This window comes from Stegostoma tigrinum, chromosome 17 (genome assembly GCF_030684315.1).
Source record: "Stegostoma tigrinum isolate sSteTig4 chromosome 17, sSteTig4.hap1, whole genome shotgun sequence".
NCBI classification, from domain to species: Eukaryota; Metazoa; Chordata; class Chondrichthyes; order Orectolobiformes; family Stegostomatidae; genus Stegostoma; species Stegostoma tigrinum.
This window is the reverse complement of record NC_081370.1, coordinates 51,465,202-51,482,061: the sequence shown is the minus strand read 5'-3', so window position 1 is coordinate 51,482,061 and position 16,860 is coordinate 51,465,202. Positions and strand designations below refer to the sequence as shown.

The 16,860-nt window shown below is 43.3% G+C and overlaps 1 protein-coding gene across 4 annotated transcripts in view; it reads right to left on the bottom strand.

Annotated features, from left to right (window-relative positions):
- Nucleotides 1–16,860, bottom strand: part of lrp4 (low density lipoprotein receptor-related protein 4) — a 377,362-nt gene that overhangs the window by 191,227 nt on the left and 169,275 nt on the right. For all 4 annotated transcript variants that reach the window (XM_048545554.2, XM_048545552.2, XM_048545551.2 and 1 more), the window contains exon 2: nucleotides 3,712–3,864. In XM_048545554.2, coding sequence (XP_048401511.1) covers nucleotides 3,712–3,864 — 153 coding nt within the window. The remainder of the gene's footprint in view (nucleotides 1–3,711; nucleotides 3,865–16,860) is intronic.

Here is a 16,860-nt window from a genome sequence, read left to right as displayed (position 1 = left end):
CCCTCCAGTCCAGGCAGCATCCTGGTAAACCTCCTCTGAACCCTCTCCAAAGCATCCACATCTTTCCTATAATACGGCGCCCAGAACTGGACGCAGTATTCCAAGTACGGTCTAACCAAAGTTTTATAGAGCTGCAACAAGATCTCACGGCTCTTAAACTCAATCCCCCTGTTAATGAAAGCCAAAACACCATATGCTTTCTTAACAACCCTGTCCACCTGGGTGGCCATTTTAAGGGATCTATGTATCTGCACACCAAGATCCCTCTGTTCCTCCACACTGCCAAGAATCCTATCCTTAATCCTGTACTCAGCTTTCAAATTCGACCTTCCAAAATGCATCACCTCGCATTTATCCAGGTTGAACTCCATCTGCCACCTCTCAGCTCATCTCTGCATCCTGTCAATGTCCCGCTGCAGCCTACAACAGCCCTCTACACTGTCAACGACACCTCCGACCTTTGTGTCGTCTGCAAACTTGCTGACCCATCCTTCAATCCCCTCATCCAAGTCATTAATAAAAATTACAAACAGTAGAGGCCCAAGGACAGAGCCCTGTGGAACCCCACTCACCACTGACTTCCAGGCAGAATATTTGCCTTCTACTACCACTCGCTGTCTTCTGTTGGCCAGCCAATTCTGTATCCAAGCAGCTAAGTTCCCCTGTATCCCATTCCTCCTGACCTTCTGAATGAGCCTACCATGGGGAACCTTATCAAATGCCTTACTGAAGTCCATATACACCACATCCACAGCTCGACCCTCATCAACTTTTCTAGTCACATCCTCAAAAAACTCGATAAGGTTTGTAAGGCATGACCTACCCCTCACAAAGCCGTGTTGACTGTATTTGATCAAGCCATGCTCTTCCAGATGGTCATAAATCTTATCCCTCAGAATCCTTTCTAACACCTTGCAGACGACAGACGTGAGACTTACTGGTCTATAATTGCCGGGGATTTCCCTATTTCCTTTCTTGAAGAGAGGAATTACATTTGCCTCTCTCCAGTCCTCAGGTACGACTCCAGTGGAGAGCGAGGATGCAAAGATCTTTGCAAGTGGCGAAGCAATTGCATTTCTCGCTTCCCAAAGCAGCCGAGGACAAATCTGGTCCGGGCCTGGCGACTTGTCAATCTTAATGTTTGACAAAATTTTCAGCACATCAGCTTCCTCTATCTCTATCCATTCCAGCATGCACACCTGCTCTTCAAATGTTTCATTCACTACAAAGTTTGTTTCTTTCGTAAAGACAGAAGCAAAAAACTCATTTAGGGCTTCCCCTACCTCCTCAGGCTCCACACACAAGTTCTCTATGCTATCCCTGATCGGCCCTACTCTTTCTTTGACCATTCTCTTATTCCTCACATATGTGTAAAATGCCTTTGTGTTTTCCCGGATTCCTTCTGCCAAGCCTTTCTCGTGCCCCCTCCTGGCTCTCCTCAGACCATTTTTGAGCTCCTTCCTTGCCTGCATGTAATCCTCTCTAGCTGAACTTGACCCTAGCTTCCTCCACCTTATGTAAGCTACCTTCTTCCTTTTCACAAGAAGCTCCACCGCTCTCGTCATCCAAGGTTCCTTTATCTTACCCCTTCTTGCCTTTCTCAGAGGGACATATTTACTCATCACTCCCAACAACTGTTCCTTAAACAGTCTCCACATGTCTATAGTTCCCTTACCATGGAACAACTGCTCCCAGTCCATGCTTCCTAACTCATGTCTAATCGCATCATAGTTTCCTCTTCCCCAATTAAATATCCTCCCATTTTGCCTAATCCTCTCCTTCTCCATAGCTATGTAGAATGTGAGGCAGTTATGGTCACTATCACCAAAATGCTCTCCCACCACAAGATCTGATACCTGCCCCGGCTCGTTTCCGAGCACCAAGTCTAGAATGGCCTCTCCCCTCGTCGGCCTGTCAACGTACTGCGTTAGGAAACCCTCCTGAACACACCTTACAAAAACAGCTCCATTCAAATCTTCTGCTCGAAGGAGGTTCCAATCAATATTAGGAAAGTTAAAGTCACCCATTACAACAACCCTACTGCGTCCACACTTTTCCAAAATCTGTCGACCTATGCTTTCTTCAATCTCCCTGCTGCTATTGGGGGGCCTGTAGTAAACCCCTAACGAGGTGACTACTCCCTTGCTGTTCCTAATTTCCACCCATACTGACTCAGTAGGCAGATCTTCCTCGACAATGGAAGCTTCTGTAGCTGTGATACCCTCTCTGATTAGTAGTGCTACACCCCCTCCTCTCTTTTTCCCCCCTCCCTATTCTTTTTAAATGTTCTAAACCCTGGAAGATCCAGCAACCATTCCTGCCCATGAGAAATCCATGTCTCTGTTATGGCCACAACATCATAGGTAAAATAGTATAGTTCCTCAGCCTTTATCCCATATCACTGCTCAGGCATCAAGCAGCTGGAGGGTGAACTGGCTCACCGAATCAGTGACCAGAACCAAACATAAATCAGTGTTACAGTCTCCCACTTCATCCAAAACCATCCTTAATGACCTGGAGTAGAAATCATTCAACCTTTGGAATTTGATTGTTTTGAACCCTTTAAGAATGTTCTTCACCTCATGTATCTGTGCAAACCTCAGTCATCTCCTTTAATGGAGAACACGACCAATGTTTCTAGTTTTTAAGGAATAATCATTGAGAAGAGGAGGACTCATGTGGTGCAGTCATTGCACCCTTAGCTCAGGGTCAGATCCTCTGGCTTTAAGGCCCATCCGAATGGCAATAGAAGGTGGATCAGAACATGGCCAGAACTCAGGTGACTATTCATTTGTAAATCCTTCCAATACTGATGGCAGGTGGTAAGAGCATGAGAGCTTCCTGGTCAACCGTGGGGACAGCTACAGCGTTTCAACCTCCACAATACACCATAAAAAGTTCTTGCCATGAGTGAGCATCATCCTCATTCCGAGAGACTGTCGCACTCTCAGCCACTGAAAACATCTGTGTTCACACTAATCTTCATCTCCACCTGCAGCCTTTGACACTTTCACCTCTCCCCAGTTGTTTCCTTAGCATTGTGGAATTTCTTGTGATTGTGTTCAGCCCCCTTCAGCTTATTCAGGCTCTTCTTCACCGTTCCCTAAGGTTTTTGTCGTGCCACTGTTTTAGTCTTCATAATGAAGCTCTTTCGCCGAAAATTGCTACAGCTCAATTTTCTATCTTATGATCAACTTGCTCATCTATCCAGTTTTTGGGGTGACGTTTGCTAATCTTGTGGCCGTAATCTTGCCATCCAAGGAGTTCCCTGATCTTTATTTGACGTGTCAGTCTGTCTTTTTTTTAAAAAGTTGTGTACCTGGACATTGGTGACCCATAACTTAGAGCCCCAAATGATATGTAGCTTTGTCACGTTACAGACATTATCACAGACAGCTAGCAAACCCTCTGTTTTCTCTCTTGTTAGGCAGGGCCGTTCACCATCAATGAGGCCCGTATCTTGGTGCTGCAATTAGAACATTTAGATTCCAAAAGGGCAAAATCAATCAATCATTCTTATACGAACAGTCAAAACTCACAGGAAAATGGCGAACAAAAAATTGCAAAAATAATAGAAGCTTCAGAGAGAAAGGGATATTTTAAAGAAGGAGAGGAAAAAAAAGAGTCAAAAACTACAATAGCCTGACCATAGCAACATAGAACTGAGAGAAGAACACGGATTAGTTCTCAGTAATTGAATAGGTCACTTACTGCAGCCATCTTCATCACTGTGGTCACCACAGTCATTGTCCCCATCACATTGCCATTGGGCCGGTATGCAGGTGCATTCACCAAAGGCACTCACTGCACAAGTGAAATGATTTCTGCCACACGAGCATTCACTGCCTCCTGATCCTGTCACACCTGCAGGGAGACACAACATATTCCTGTGAATTCAACAGAAGATCATTGACTAGTAGAGACAGAAGGAACTGCTGATGGTGGAGAATCTGAGATAACAAGGTGTAGAGCTGGATGAACACAGCAGGCTAAGCAGCAGAGGAACAGGAAAGCTGATGTTTCGAAACTGGACCCGAAACATCAGCTTTCCTGCTCCTCTGATGCTGCTTGGCCTATCATTGAATAATAAAAAAGTGTAGTGAAGTACCAAAGGTACTGCAGAGATCATTTTATATTCAGGGCCTTAGGACTATGGCATTCCAATTATATTTTGTGCAGTGGATAAATACCAAAACATGCTGATGCATCTTAACCACTCGTTTCCATTTTGCAATCTCTAAACAAGTCCTGCTTAAATAAAATCAGTTCCCAGTTAAATAAGAAACCTTTCCATATTCAAAATATACAAGGCATCAGAAAGATCAAGCAATAGCATGAAAAAATGTAGCTTTGTATTAACAAAATAAACCTCTTTGCTGAACGTTCAAAGAAATGAGGTCCAATAATGTCTATTAGCATAGTTTAAACATTCATATTGTGGTTTTATTCTAACTCACGCGCCTATGCAGGAAAGGAAATAATGGATTGGGTTTAAACCACACATATTTCCAACTAAGTCATGCATGCTTGGCCAATGCTATCCTCAATTTATTTTCACTTTTGGAAATACATTGGAGGCCGACGCTTTGAAAGTTGGAATGTTTTAGTAGCTATGCTAACCAAAAAGTAAATGGCCTCTTACAAGGATTTTTTAAACAAATCTGAAAAAGCTTAAATACTTTAACAAGAATTCCATTCTGCTGTGTCAACTGTCACATAGTCTTGTAAGCATAAAATGAAGTAATGTGCCTTGTACACGGTTAACAAAATACACGTTGGCATACCTTTTGTTTTGCGTTCTTCAGGACAAATGCAAGAATGCCAAATTTCAAACAAACAATCACAACAATTTATACTCCAGAAGGCTGCTAATTGTCAACAATGGCCACTTTCTTCCATGTTTAGCCTCAACCATTTCAAGCATGACTCACATTTATAGTAAAGAAACTCCTTGAAAAAGGAAAGATTTTGCTAAGCAAATGTGCTCCAGATTTCTTTAAAGCTGTTCATTATTTTTGGATCTGCTACTGTGTGGGAACTGTTTCCAACAGGAAATGAAATGGACACAGTCTTTAATCTCAAAGACTGTCTTATACAAATTATGGTCTCACTGTGGGCTGTCACAGCTCTCTGAGAAAAGACAAAGATTTGTTTCTTTTCCACCAGCATAATACATGTGTTCCTTCCATTGCATCTCAGTTCTGCCTAATTACCAAGCAACCAAACCAAATCGATGCATCTGATAGACATAACTTAATACTATGTTAGGTGAGATGATTTTAATTTGTCAAACAGATAAAGCAGCAGGACATGGTTTGCTCCTGCTGTCAGCCACATTGCATGTTCATAAGTTAAACATGGCAGGATCAACATTTCGCAATTCAGTTCATACGGCTCTTAAAATTTCACCATATTCAACATAGCAAGCTGTTATCTTGTGCATACATACTAAGCGCATGTTAATTAACATTTATTGCACTGGTTCCAAGGAGCCGAAACCCTGGTTCAATTCTGGGTCTCCAATTCAAGCATCACCTCCATTTATTTATGACGCAATTTTAAAACACTAGCACTCAAGAGGTGCCTGGCACCTTGAGGAGCCAGGGGCTGCCTGACACAATGTTAGCAATGCAGACAGATGGCAGCCATATTGGGGTCTATCTGCTAAGAAGAGGCAGCTCCTCTCACAGCAAGGACGACAAACATAACAGAAAACAATCATTGACAAGCAAAAGGTTCAACGTTGGCCAGCCTTTGAAACAAAAAATTAAACTACTTTGACCCTGTGTTGAACGCAGCATCCAATCACCAACATACACAAGAATATACAATCATGTTGAGTTTAAATACAAAAATTTCTACTCCGAATGGACAGATCCCATTGAAACTGCTGTTTGAGCAGTTTAGTGGCTGTTAATTGGTGCTGAGTGAGTTTTCCATTTCCAGCCTGTATATGACCCTGCAAAAACTCAAAACTGAAATCAGTGGGATCCTCCTATCACACCCAGGGCTGCATCTCGACCGAAGGTTTTTTGAAAATTCAGCCTTACATTTTTTTTTATTTTCATCAGCTTTTACTTAATTGCATTGAAATTGGCATTCACTTAAAAACAATTTGAATCATTACTTCCTCTGTAACTATTGTGAATTCATTCTGCACAATTCACTTATTCAAATCACTTGAGCTGCACTGATAGTTCACTGCTTCAATTAGACAACTCTGCCAGATGTAAAACTTTTGATTTGAAGACGTGATGCATATTACTCTTAAAAATAAACATCCGAATGGAGGAAGATTTTCTGAGATCTGGTCAAATTGTAAACATATTAAGACGAGATCCCTGCCTAAAAAAGATATGTCACTGTCTCCCACATTCTGAACCTCCAGTTACAATTTCACCAATGCTAGCTGCTCTAGACAGGCGTTATAGATCTTGCTAGTCTCTCAATTGCCATGCAATGTCAACACTACACTGTTGTTCCTCTCAGTATTTCCCAAACCTTCCTTCTGTGTGACCCCATTGTAATGGCTCACATTTGTTGCAATCCCAGAGTGTAAAACAGGAGGCAATTGGAAAGGTTGTTGAGTGGGGTCGGGGTTCAAACAACTAATCACAATCTGAGGGTCAGTGTGGGCTTTTTGGGCCAAAGGGCCTGTTTCCACACTATAGGGATTCTGTGATCTGTGATAACCAACAAGACACTTACTTTTGACATCAGCGATGGAGTCTCCGATCTCACGGGACTAGGCCACACACAATGGGAGAAAAGTTTTAAGGTTACACTCATTGAAAATGGCCTTGGACTCTTGTGATGCAATGGCAGGATCTCTTCATCTGGGCCAAAGATCTGGGCTCAATCCCATCTGCCACTGAGGTGCTTCACAGCATGTGAACAGGTGGATGGAGAATAATTCTAAAAACAAATATCCCAGGGGCTGTCAAACTGGAGTCTTAGCTCAACAGCTGCCATCACTTCCACAGAATTTGTGACCCCATGCGTACATGTCACTGGGGTCATGACCCAGTTTAACAACCCCTGACATGATAGGTAGGTCTGAGATTCCACAAATGGGACTGCAACCACACTGACATGTTCTGGGGGGGGGGGGGGGGGGATTCTGTGGCAGTAACAGCTGCTGTCGCTAAGTCTTTAAAGATGGTACAATCCTGGGTGGCGCAAACTTCGATCGACATAGTAGGAACTGCAGATGCTGGAGAATCTGAGATAACAAGGTGTAGAGCTGGATGAACACAGTAGACCAAGCAACATCAGAGGAGCAGGAAGGCTGACGTTTCAGGTCCAGAAGGGTCTAGGCCTGAAACATCTGGCTTCTTGCTCCTCTGATGCTGCTTGGCCTGCTGTGTTCATCCAGCTCTACACTTGGTTATTCCACATTAGACTATGGCGTTGCTTTGTGTAGCTGGGAACAGGTTGGGTTAAGTAAAATGGCAATAGACGCTGAGCAAACATCAGAGTCTTGGAGACAGCCCAGGTTGTCCACCCAAGGAAATAAGCCAATGGCTCTTTAATAACATTGGAAATTTCACCAGCGATTGCTGCAACTAGAGAAAGCAAGGTGTAGACAATAAATATGAGCAAGAGTGGGCCGTTCAGTTCCTTGTGCCTGCTCCACACCATTCACTAAGATTGCGACTATCTTTCTTGTCAACTCCATTTCCGCTCTATCTCCAGATCCTTGTGTGCTCAAACAATTCGACCACCCTCATCCCTAATCAGCAACTCAGTGCACACTGCACTCTGGGCAAGAGAATCTCAAAAGATTCACTGCCTGAAGGAAGAGATATCTCATCATCTCCATCTTACAAAAATGGCTGGGAAAAAAAATTCAGCTTCTCAGTGTGCGAGTTAATGCTGTCCCTCCAGAGCAAATGTAAACAGTGACTATAAAGCATTCACACAAACAATGGATTGTAGAATGGAGGGGGATTGGGTACGAAACAGGACAGCGCCATTGTCATTTCAATTAAAGACAGTTTGTTAGTCAGCACGGTCCAGGCCCAATCTGTCTATATCCTTCAGGTTTCAGTATTGATGAGCAATCCATATCTAAAGTGTTAACTCACCTCGTCACTCCACACAAGGCCTGGAGTGTTTAGTATGTCCAGCATATCCCGTTTAAATTCTGACTGGAGCTCCTCAAATGAAATTACATCAGTTGCGTTATAAACCCTATAGGTTCCTTCCAAAACAGTAAGCAACAGGTGAACACAGATCCCATTGCTACTATTACAACAAATCTTGAAATAAGAGTTAAAGGTTTCCAAGCATCAATCCTTTTCACTGGTTAAATAAGATGGTGTAAGCCATCTTTTAAACCTAGGGCAAGAGAATGTGTCAAACTGTATCCCATGACTAACCAAGCAATGATAAAGGGTCTTACTGTGCTATAGGTGAACACGAACAGCTTTGGACAAGAAGCAAAGTACATTTGTAATGTAATCTTTTCTCCAATTACATTCTCTAAACGCCACGGTTCCAACTATTATCCATGAACATAAATTGATCTGATCCAGCAATAAACACACAACACAATATCAGTTTATTTACTCCACAGAGGTTAGACAGCAGTAAGCAACAGGTAAAAAGATGACCTGGTGGTGCATATCACATCTGAATAATTGAGGTTTTGTGGTTTTTAACCTATTTGCTGTTGGTCTATACCTTCTGAAGTAACGAGAATTAAAATTTGCTTCAAGCAATTTTCCTTTGTCAGGAGGCCTGACAGCTGGTTGTAAAAGCTGCTCAGTCAGCATCACCAGTAAATGTCAATCTCAAGATAAAGTCTTCACTGGCAAACAATGATGCTCACTACAAATTTCCCACTTGCAATGGCTTTAAAACCAGAGAGGCAGGACACCAATGCAACTAACAACAAAATACAGCAGATTCTGGAACTCTGATTCAAATGTACAACAGGTCATTAGAGACCATAGTTAAGAGAATATCCTTTCACCCCTGATAATGCAGTTTACTCAAACAGGCATCTCCATTTTTCAAGTGTCCATTCACAAGGAAGCATCTGGGCCATCTGGTGCACAATGAAGTTATAAATTAGTTAATAATTGCTAGGATTGGAGTCACACAGGCCAGAAAGGTTTGATTCAATTTATATGATCTCAGTATTCCCAAGTAATTAAAGGAGAGAGGGCAAATCAGCCAGAATTTTCCAGCAAGGAAGATTTGTTTCAATTTTGATGTCTTCTTATTTCTCTGATGTCTGACAATCAGTGCCGTCCAATCCGTTTCAGCCTCCACCTCAGCTCATCTGCTACTGAAGCCCTCATCCATCCCGTTGTTATTTCCAGGGCTGACTATTTCAATGCTTTCCTTGTGGGTCTTTTTCCTCCTTGGATTTGCACACATCTAAAATGCTGCGACCTCGCTGCTTCATACCTAACAGTGTTCCATCCACTCAACATCCCTGCATGCACTGCCCTCCATCAGCTGCCCTGTATAGCTCAACGACATCACCTTATCACAATAAACTCACCGAGGCCACCTACCCTCTGAGTCCTCTACCCCTTTGCTAATTCTGGCCTCTTGCAAATCCTGTGATTTTAATTGTTCATCCCGAGAATGGCTGGCTGTATTTTCTGCACTGAATTCTTAAACTATGATTTCCTAAACTGTGGGGCATACCCATACCCCACCCCTGACCCACTATGAGGTCATCTGCCAAAAAAATGTGGGGTTGTGACCTCTGACAGTAATGGTTGCCATGGGGTACTGACCAAGTGCCAACTTTAAAACTAATTAAATCTCCCACTTTTGTCAATAGCTGGTGAAGGCTATCTGCTGAAACTTGTAGTTCGTAATCCTGTACTGAAAAGGCATAATCTCAAGGTTGTAGGTTTGTTTTACTTTCAAACCCTACGCATTAAACTGCTTTTTACCCCCTTAATTGCATTCTCACAGGTCTCACAGTCTCCCCTAACCCCACACAAATCTGTTCTCTCAACAGTCAGGCACATTACTTGACGACTCTCAGGTCGGAGGTCTGGGCAAATCTGAAAATTCTGAAATAGGGACATGATGGTAAAAGGTTAGGGAAGCCCTACCTTAAACATCACATTCTTTAAAGCATTCCTTAAAACTCAACCACCTCCTCACATGACTCAGTGGCATATTTTCTTCCATTATTCTCCTGTTGAGTAACTCAGGATGCTATAATGTATCAACTGTCCTGTGTAAATGCAAAGTGTTGTTGTTGCTTTGGTTCCTTTAAGATGGGAGAATGAAGCAGCTGCTTTTTAAAAAAATTTCCATGGCACTCGCATTTATCTAGAACTGAAATCAATCAGATATTTCAAATGCCCTCACACCCATTTCAACGTTTTCAACTATAGCTGCAGTCCATAAATTTAAATAGCCTTCTGAGCCACTATGGACAGAATAGTTTCTTCACTGCAAATAACACATTGAAGAATTGAGGAGGTGAAATGCCCTCTCACCCAGCTTTTATCTACGGAAATCCTTTTCCTATTTCACACTTTAAATTGAGACCACACAAAGAATTAAAAGGTACATTATGTACTTGAAATGTCACTTCCATTGTCGTTAAGTGCTCAAACTTCAGAACAATGAGTTTCCACTGCACAATTGTGGAACAGAGTTCATGAAAACATGAACTCATGCAAACATGAACTCAAACTTAAAAGGATTATGATTTCTTTAACAAGTGAAAAAAAGAAGTGGATGTCTGCGTCCTGTCATATCTGCATTGGAGTTTTGACTATATGACATTGGTGAACTGTTTCACTATGGATAAAGTGAAATCAAAGCCAAGAACTTTAGAAACTTCAGCTGGTAGGATTGTTTGTGTGCTTACAATGATTAAACAATCAGCATCACATTAAAAACAATCCACACACTAAACATCTCCCAGCTTTTTAAAATCAACCCACACTATGTTGTTCAATTTTCTGAAATCTATATGCTAACCTGCCATCTTTGAAATGAGAAATAAACTAGATGGACATAAGGAGGTTTTGGTGCATAGTGCGGAAAGCCTCTAATTCAAGTCCCACATTAATACATGTCTTCACTCCTTCCTGTCCTCCACAGAACAATGATAGGGTTCTCCTTATGCTCACTTTTAATGCAACATGGAATTTCTATCTACATCAAGGAAGCACAGTAAGTATGAGTGATAATGGGAACTGCAGATGTTGGAGAATCCAAGATAATAAAATGTGAGGCTGGATGAACACAGCAGGCCCAGCAGCATCTCAGGAGCACAAAAGCTGACGTTTCAGGTCTAGACCCTTCATCAGAGAGGGGGATGGTGTGAGGGTTCTGGAATAAATAAGGAGAGAGGGGGAGGCGGACCGAAGACGGAGAGAAAAGAAGATAGGTGGGGAGGAGAGTATAGGTGGGGAGGTAGGGAGGGGATAGGTCAGTCCAGGGAAGACGGACAGGTCAAGGAGGCGGAATGAGGTTAGTAGGTAGGAGATGGAGGTGCGGCTTGGGGTGGGAGGAAGGGATGGGTGAGAGGAAGAACAGGTTAGGGAGGCAGAGACAGGTTGGACAGAGACAGGGCCACAACCGCCCAAAGAGGATCCCCCCTCGTTCTCACACACCATCCCACCAACCTCCGGATACAACGCATCATCCTCCGACACTTCCGCCATCTACAATCCGACCCCACCACCCAAGACATTTTTCCATCCCCACCCCTGTCTGCTTTCCGGAGAGACCACTCTCTCAGTGACTCCCTTGTTCACTCCACACTGCCCTCCAACCCCACCACACCCGGCACCTTCCCCTGCAACCGCAGGAAATGCTACACTTGCCCCCACACCTCCTCCCTCACCCCTATCCCAGGCCCCAAGATAACTTTCCACATTAAGCAGAGGTTCACCTGCACATCTGCCAATGTGGTATACTGTATCCATTGTACCTGACGTGGCTTCCTCTACATTGGGGAAACCAAGCGGAGGCTTGGGGACCGCTTTGCAGAACACCTCCGCTCGGTTCGCAATAAACAACTGCACCTCCCAGTCGCAAACCATTTCCACTCCCCCTCCCATTCTTTAGATGACATGTCCATCATGGGCCTCCTGCAGTGCCACTATGATGGCACCCGAAGGTTGCAGGAACAGCAACTCATATTCCGCTTAGGAACCCTGCAGCCCAATGGTATCAATGTGGACTTCACCAGCTTCAAAATCTCCCCTTCCCCCAACGCATCCCAAAACCAGCCCAGTTCGTCCCCTCCCCCCACTGCACCGCACAACCAGCCCAGCTCTTCCCCTCCACCCACTGCATCCCAAAACCAGTCCAACCTGTCTCTGCCTCCCTAACCTGTTCTTCCTCTCACCCATCCCTTCCTCCCACCCCAAGCCGCACCTCCATCTCCTACCTACTAACCTCATCCCAACTCCTTGACCTGTCCGTCTTCCCTGGACTGGCCTATCCCCTCTCTACCTATACTCTCCTCTCCATCTTCGGTCCGCCTCCCTCTCTCTCCCTATTTATTCCAGAACCCTCACCCCATCCCCCTCTCTGATGAAGGGTCTAGGCCCGAAAGATTTTGTGCTCCTGAGATGCTGCTGGGCCTGCTGTGTTCATCCAGCCTCACATTTTATTATCTACCATAGTAAGTATGTTGCTTACACCAGTTCACTGTTTACATGGTCTTCTCATTTCCAACAGAATGACAGAAGTGAACTACAGATTTCTCTTTCTGACTACTTTTGTGTAATCCATTTGAAAATTCCTGAACTAACATATTAACTTAGAGAACAGAACTGACTGGATATCTAGATCTTTGGACTGTTTGGAAGGAACACTTTGGAAAGGGGCCTGGCTGCAGCAAAAAGGTAACATTTGTGAAAGAAAACACAAGCTGCTTGACTGGATTCACTGAATCTACAATACTTGGAGGGAGATTACACAACTCAGTTTGTAGACGTGATAGAGTTGCCTTCGCTCCCTCTCTTTTGTGTGAAACCTCTCTCAAAAATTGAGACTTAAAAATTGACCACAAGGTCTCATCACTGCAAGTGAGGGAAATTTCAAAATCTACATCACTGTATCTAGAAAGAGAAATTCAGCCAGCCATAATTATCCAGGTAGATAGAACAGCGACGCAATAGAAATTCTCAGAACTCAACCTGAATGTTAACTCTGATTTTGTTCCACAGATGCTGCCAGACCTGCTGAGCTTTTTCAGCAATTTCTATTTTTTTCTGTGATTTACAGCTTCCACAGTTCTTTCAGTTTTTAAGTGGCACAGTACTACTGATTTTCAGCATATTGACTTCGGCTACAGAAAAATAATATTTGTACAGACTTAATCATTCTTTTTACTGGAATATAACTAACTTGACCTAAGCACTTTTTAAGATTTTTTCCAGACAGTCTGTGTGCATATGTGTGTATGTGCATGTGTCTGTGTGCGTGCGCGCGCATGGTTCAAATCTTTGTTGAAGTCATTTTTACAAAATGTTAATCCTTGATCAGTCAATTTAAGTCTCAGATCCTAAGCAATGCATAATCTACTATATAGTTCGCATATTATCACCCTTTTGACGGTCAATCTTCATTGCGGTTAGTGGAGTGGTAGGAAAAGAAAATGGGTCAATTCATCCCTCCTAACTTGTTGACAACACTGTAAAAGGGCTTCATTCATTTCTATTAACATTTTATGGCATTTTAAAATCCACTCGTAGCAAGCATGCCAAGTAGCAGATATCCAGCGGGTAGCCCAGATACATAATGACAAAACAGATAGACAATATTGAAGGGAGATCCAACACATCAACTTTAAAAGTCAATGTGGAACTTGCAGTATTTAACTGCTTTACCAAGCAAATTTAATTTTGGTTTGAAAAATTGTGGTATCTGATGAGTTCAAATTTATATGCCTGTTGCTATTGTCATTACGAGAACTTGCAGCCTCAAAGCATTTTTTAAAACATCCCAAGAATTGCTGAAGTTAGAGTCATCAATAAAGGCATTCATCATAGAGTGAATGTATACAGAGAACATGAGGATAACTGAGACACTGATGAAAGGGTTACAGAACTTTGTTGGCTGAAATCTCAAAAGAAAGGAACAGTGCAGTATGGCGATTAAATTCTAATAAAAATTCAAATAAAAATATATCAAGCCATTTTCTGCAGCTTCAAGCTATGTCAAAACTGAATGAATGCAACAGAAATACTTTGGGGAATTAGCTGAAAAGTTGCAATTTCAATCATTAATTACAGGAACAATCATTTGTTACAAAAATAACTGAATGTCTCCAGGTAACTGGACACTTTGTGGTTTTTTGACCTTTACAAACTAATATGCTGCAGAATTTTAGACCATCAGCAATATTCCAGTAATAAAGTCCTGACAACTATTGAGTAAGCAATTAGTTATCTCACAGGAGTGTTCACAAAATTGTTACGGAGCTCCCCGAATGCTTGTGTGTGTAAAAGGAATAGGGCAATGTGAAGCCATAAAATGGGAAGGTCCCCTAGTTTATCATCTGTCTGTGCTGTTATCAAGTTAATCGCTGCCGCAACAGATCAGAGACTTTCAATTAGGCTGAAAAGAAATAATGTTAGAAATAAATGAAAGAAACATATTAACAAGAAGTCAAGAAACAAAAACAGAAGTTGCTGGAAAAGCTCGGCAGTTCTGGCAGCACCTGTGGAGAGAAATCAGGAGGTATAGTTTGTGGTCTAGTGACGCTTTCTCAGAACTGATGGCAGATAGGAATTTTTTTGTCGTGCAGACGATATGGGTGGGGGAGGCACTAAAGAGAGGTGGATAGACAGCCCAAAAGACCGAATAACAGTTAGACAGGCCTAGGAGTGCCATCAATCAACTTAGGAGAATGAAAAGCTATTAATGGGGACTGTTTGTGGCAAACAATGGGTTGTATGTAATAGCAGACCATGTGATAACAGGGCCTGGTGTGTGGGGTTTGGGTTAAGGACACGGGAGAGGGTGCCTCAAGCCCTAAAATTGTTGAACTTAATACTGCGTCCAGAAGGCTATAGAGAGTTCTCAAACAGAAAATGCGGCTCTGTTCTTCCAGCTTGTGTGGAGTTTCACTACAGCAAACCTGAGACAGAGATGTTGGCCGGGGATGGTGTTGCGTTAAGGTGGCAGGCAACTGGAAGTTCAGGGTTTCATTTTTAAGTAGACAGAATGTAGGTGCTCTGCACAAGTGGTCACCAGGCTACGCTGAGTAACCGCCTCACAGTCTGGTGGCATTTACGAGAGAAAACAATTTTTTTGTTTCTGATTTCCAAATCTGCATTCTTTTGTTTTTTACAAAAAAACTTTACTTTCTACATGAGGAAAAACATTCGCGCATGGGTAGGATTTAGATTGTGCTGCCTGAGAGTGTGATGAACATAACTTCAGATGTAACTTTCAAAAAAAAACATACAGTGAAACAAGGAACAATATTAGGCCACTCAGCCCTTTGGGCCTGCTCTGTCATTCAATAAGATTATGGCTGATCTGATTTTAACCTCAACTCCACACTACTGTAAAATCTGCCTTAAAAACATTTAAAGGTTCTGCATCCACTGCCTTTTGAGAATGGGAATTCCTAAGATTCTCAACTCAGAGAAAAAAAGGTCCCTCATCTCACAGTTAAATAGGTGACCCTTATTTGCAAACAGTGACTCCTAATTCTCAATTCTGCCACAGAGGATAGGTGCTTTCAACATCTTTCAGAAAGAACTGGAATAAATATCTAAAGCAAAAATAGTTGCAGCGCAATGGGTAAAGAGGCATGAAAATAGGATTGGTGAGTTGCACTTGGACAGCCAGCACAGATATGATTGGCAAGTGACCTCCTTTGATACTGTATAACAAAGTGTAGAGCTGGATGAACACAGCAGGCCAAGCAGCATCTTTGGACCACAAAAGCTGATGTTTCCGGCAGAGATCCTTCATCAGAAAAGGGGGATGGGGAGAATGTTCAGAAATAAATTGGGAGAGAGGGGGAGGCGGATCAAAGATGGATAGAGGAGAAGATAGGTGGAGAGGAGCCAGACAAGTTAAAAGGGCGGGGATGGAACCTGTAGAGGTGAGTATAGGTGGGGAGGTAGGGAGGAGACAGATCAGTCCAGGGAGGACGTTCAGGTCAAGGGGGCAGGATGAAGTTAGTAGGTAGGAAATGGAGGTGCGGTTTGAGGTGGGAGGGGGGGGGAATAGATGAGAGGAAGAACAGTTTAGGCAGGCTGGGACGAGCTGGGCTGGTTTTGGAATGCAGTGGGGGGGAGGGGCGATTTTGAAGCTGGTGATATCCACTTTGATACCATTGGGCTGCAGGGTTCCCAAGCGGAATATCAGTTGCTGTATCTGCAACCTTCGGGTGGCATCAGTGTGGCACTGCAGGAGGCCCAGGATGGACATGTCGTCTAAGGAATGGGAGGGGGAGTTAAAATGGTTTGCGACTGGGAAGTGCAGTTGTTTATTGCGAACCGAGTGTTGGTGTTCTGCAAAGCGGTCCCCAAGCCTCCGCTTGGTTTCCCCAATGTTGAGGGAGCCACAACGGGTACAGTGAATGCAGTATACCACACTGGCAGATGTGCAGGTGAACATCTGCTTGATGTGGAAAGTCATCTTGGGGCTTGGGATGTGGGTGAGGGAGGAGGTGTGGGGGCAAGTGTAGCACTTCCTGCGGTTGCAGGAGAAGGTGCCGGGTGTGGTGGGATTGGAGGGGAGTGTGGAGCAGACAAGGGAGTCCTGGAGAGAGTGGTCTCTCCAGAAGGCAGAGAAGGGTGGGGATGGAAAAATGTCTTTAGTGGTGGGGTCAGATTGTTGATGGCGGAAGTGTCGGAGGATGATGCGTTGTATCCAGAGGTTGGTGGGGTGGCACGT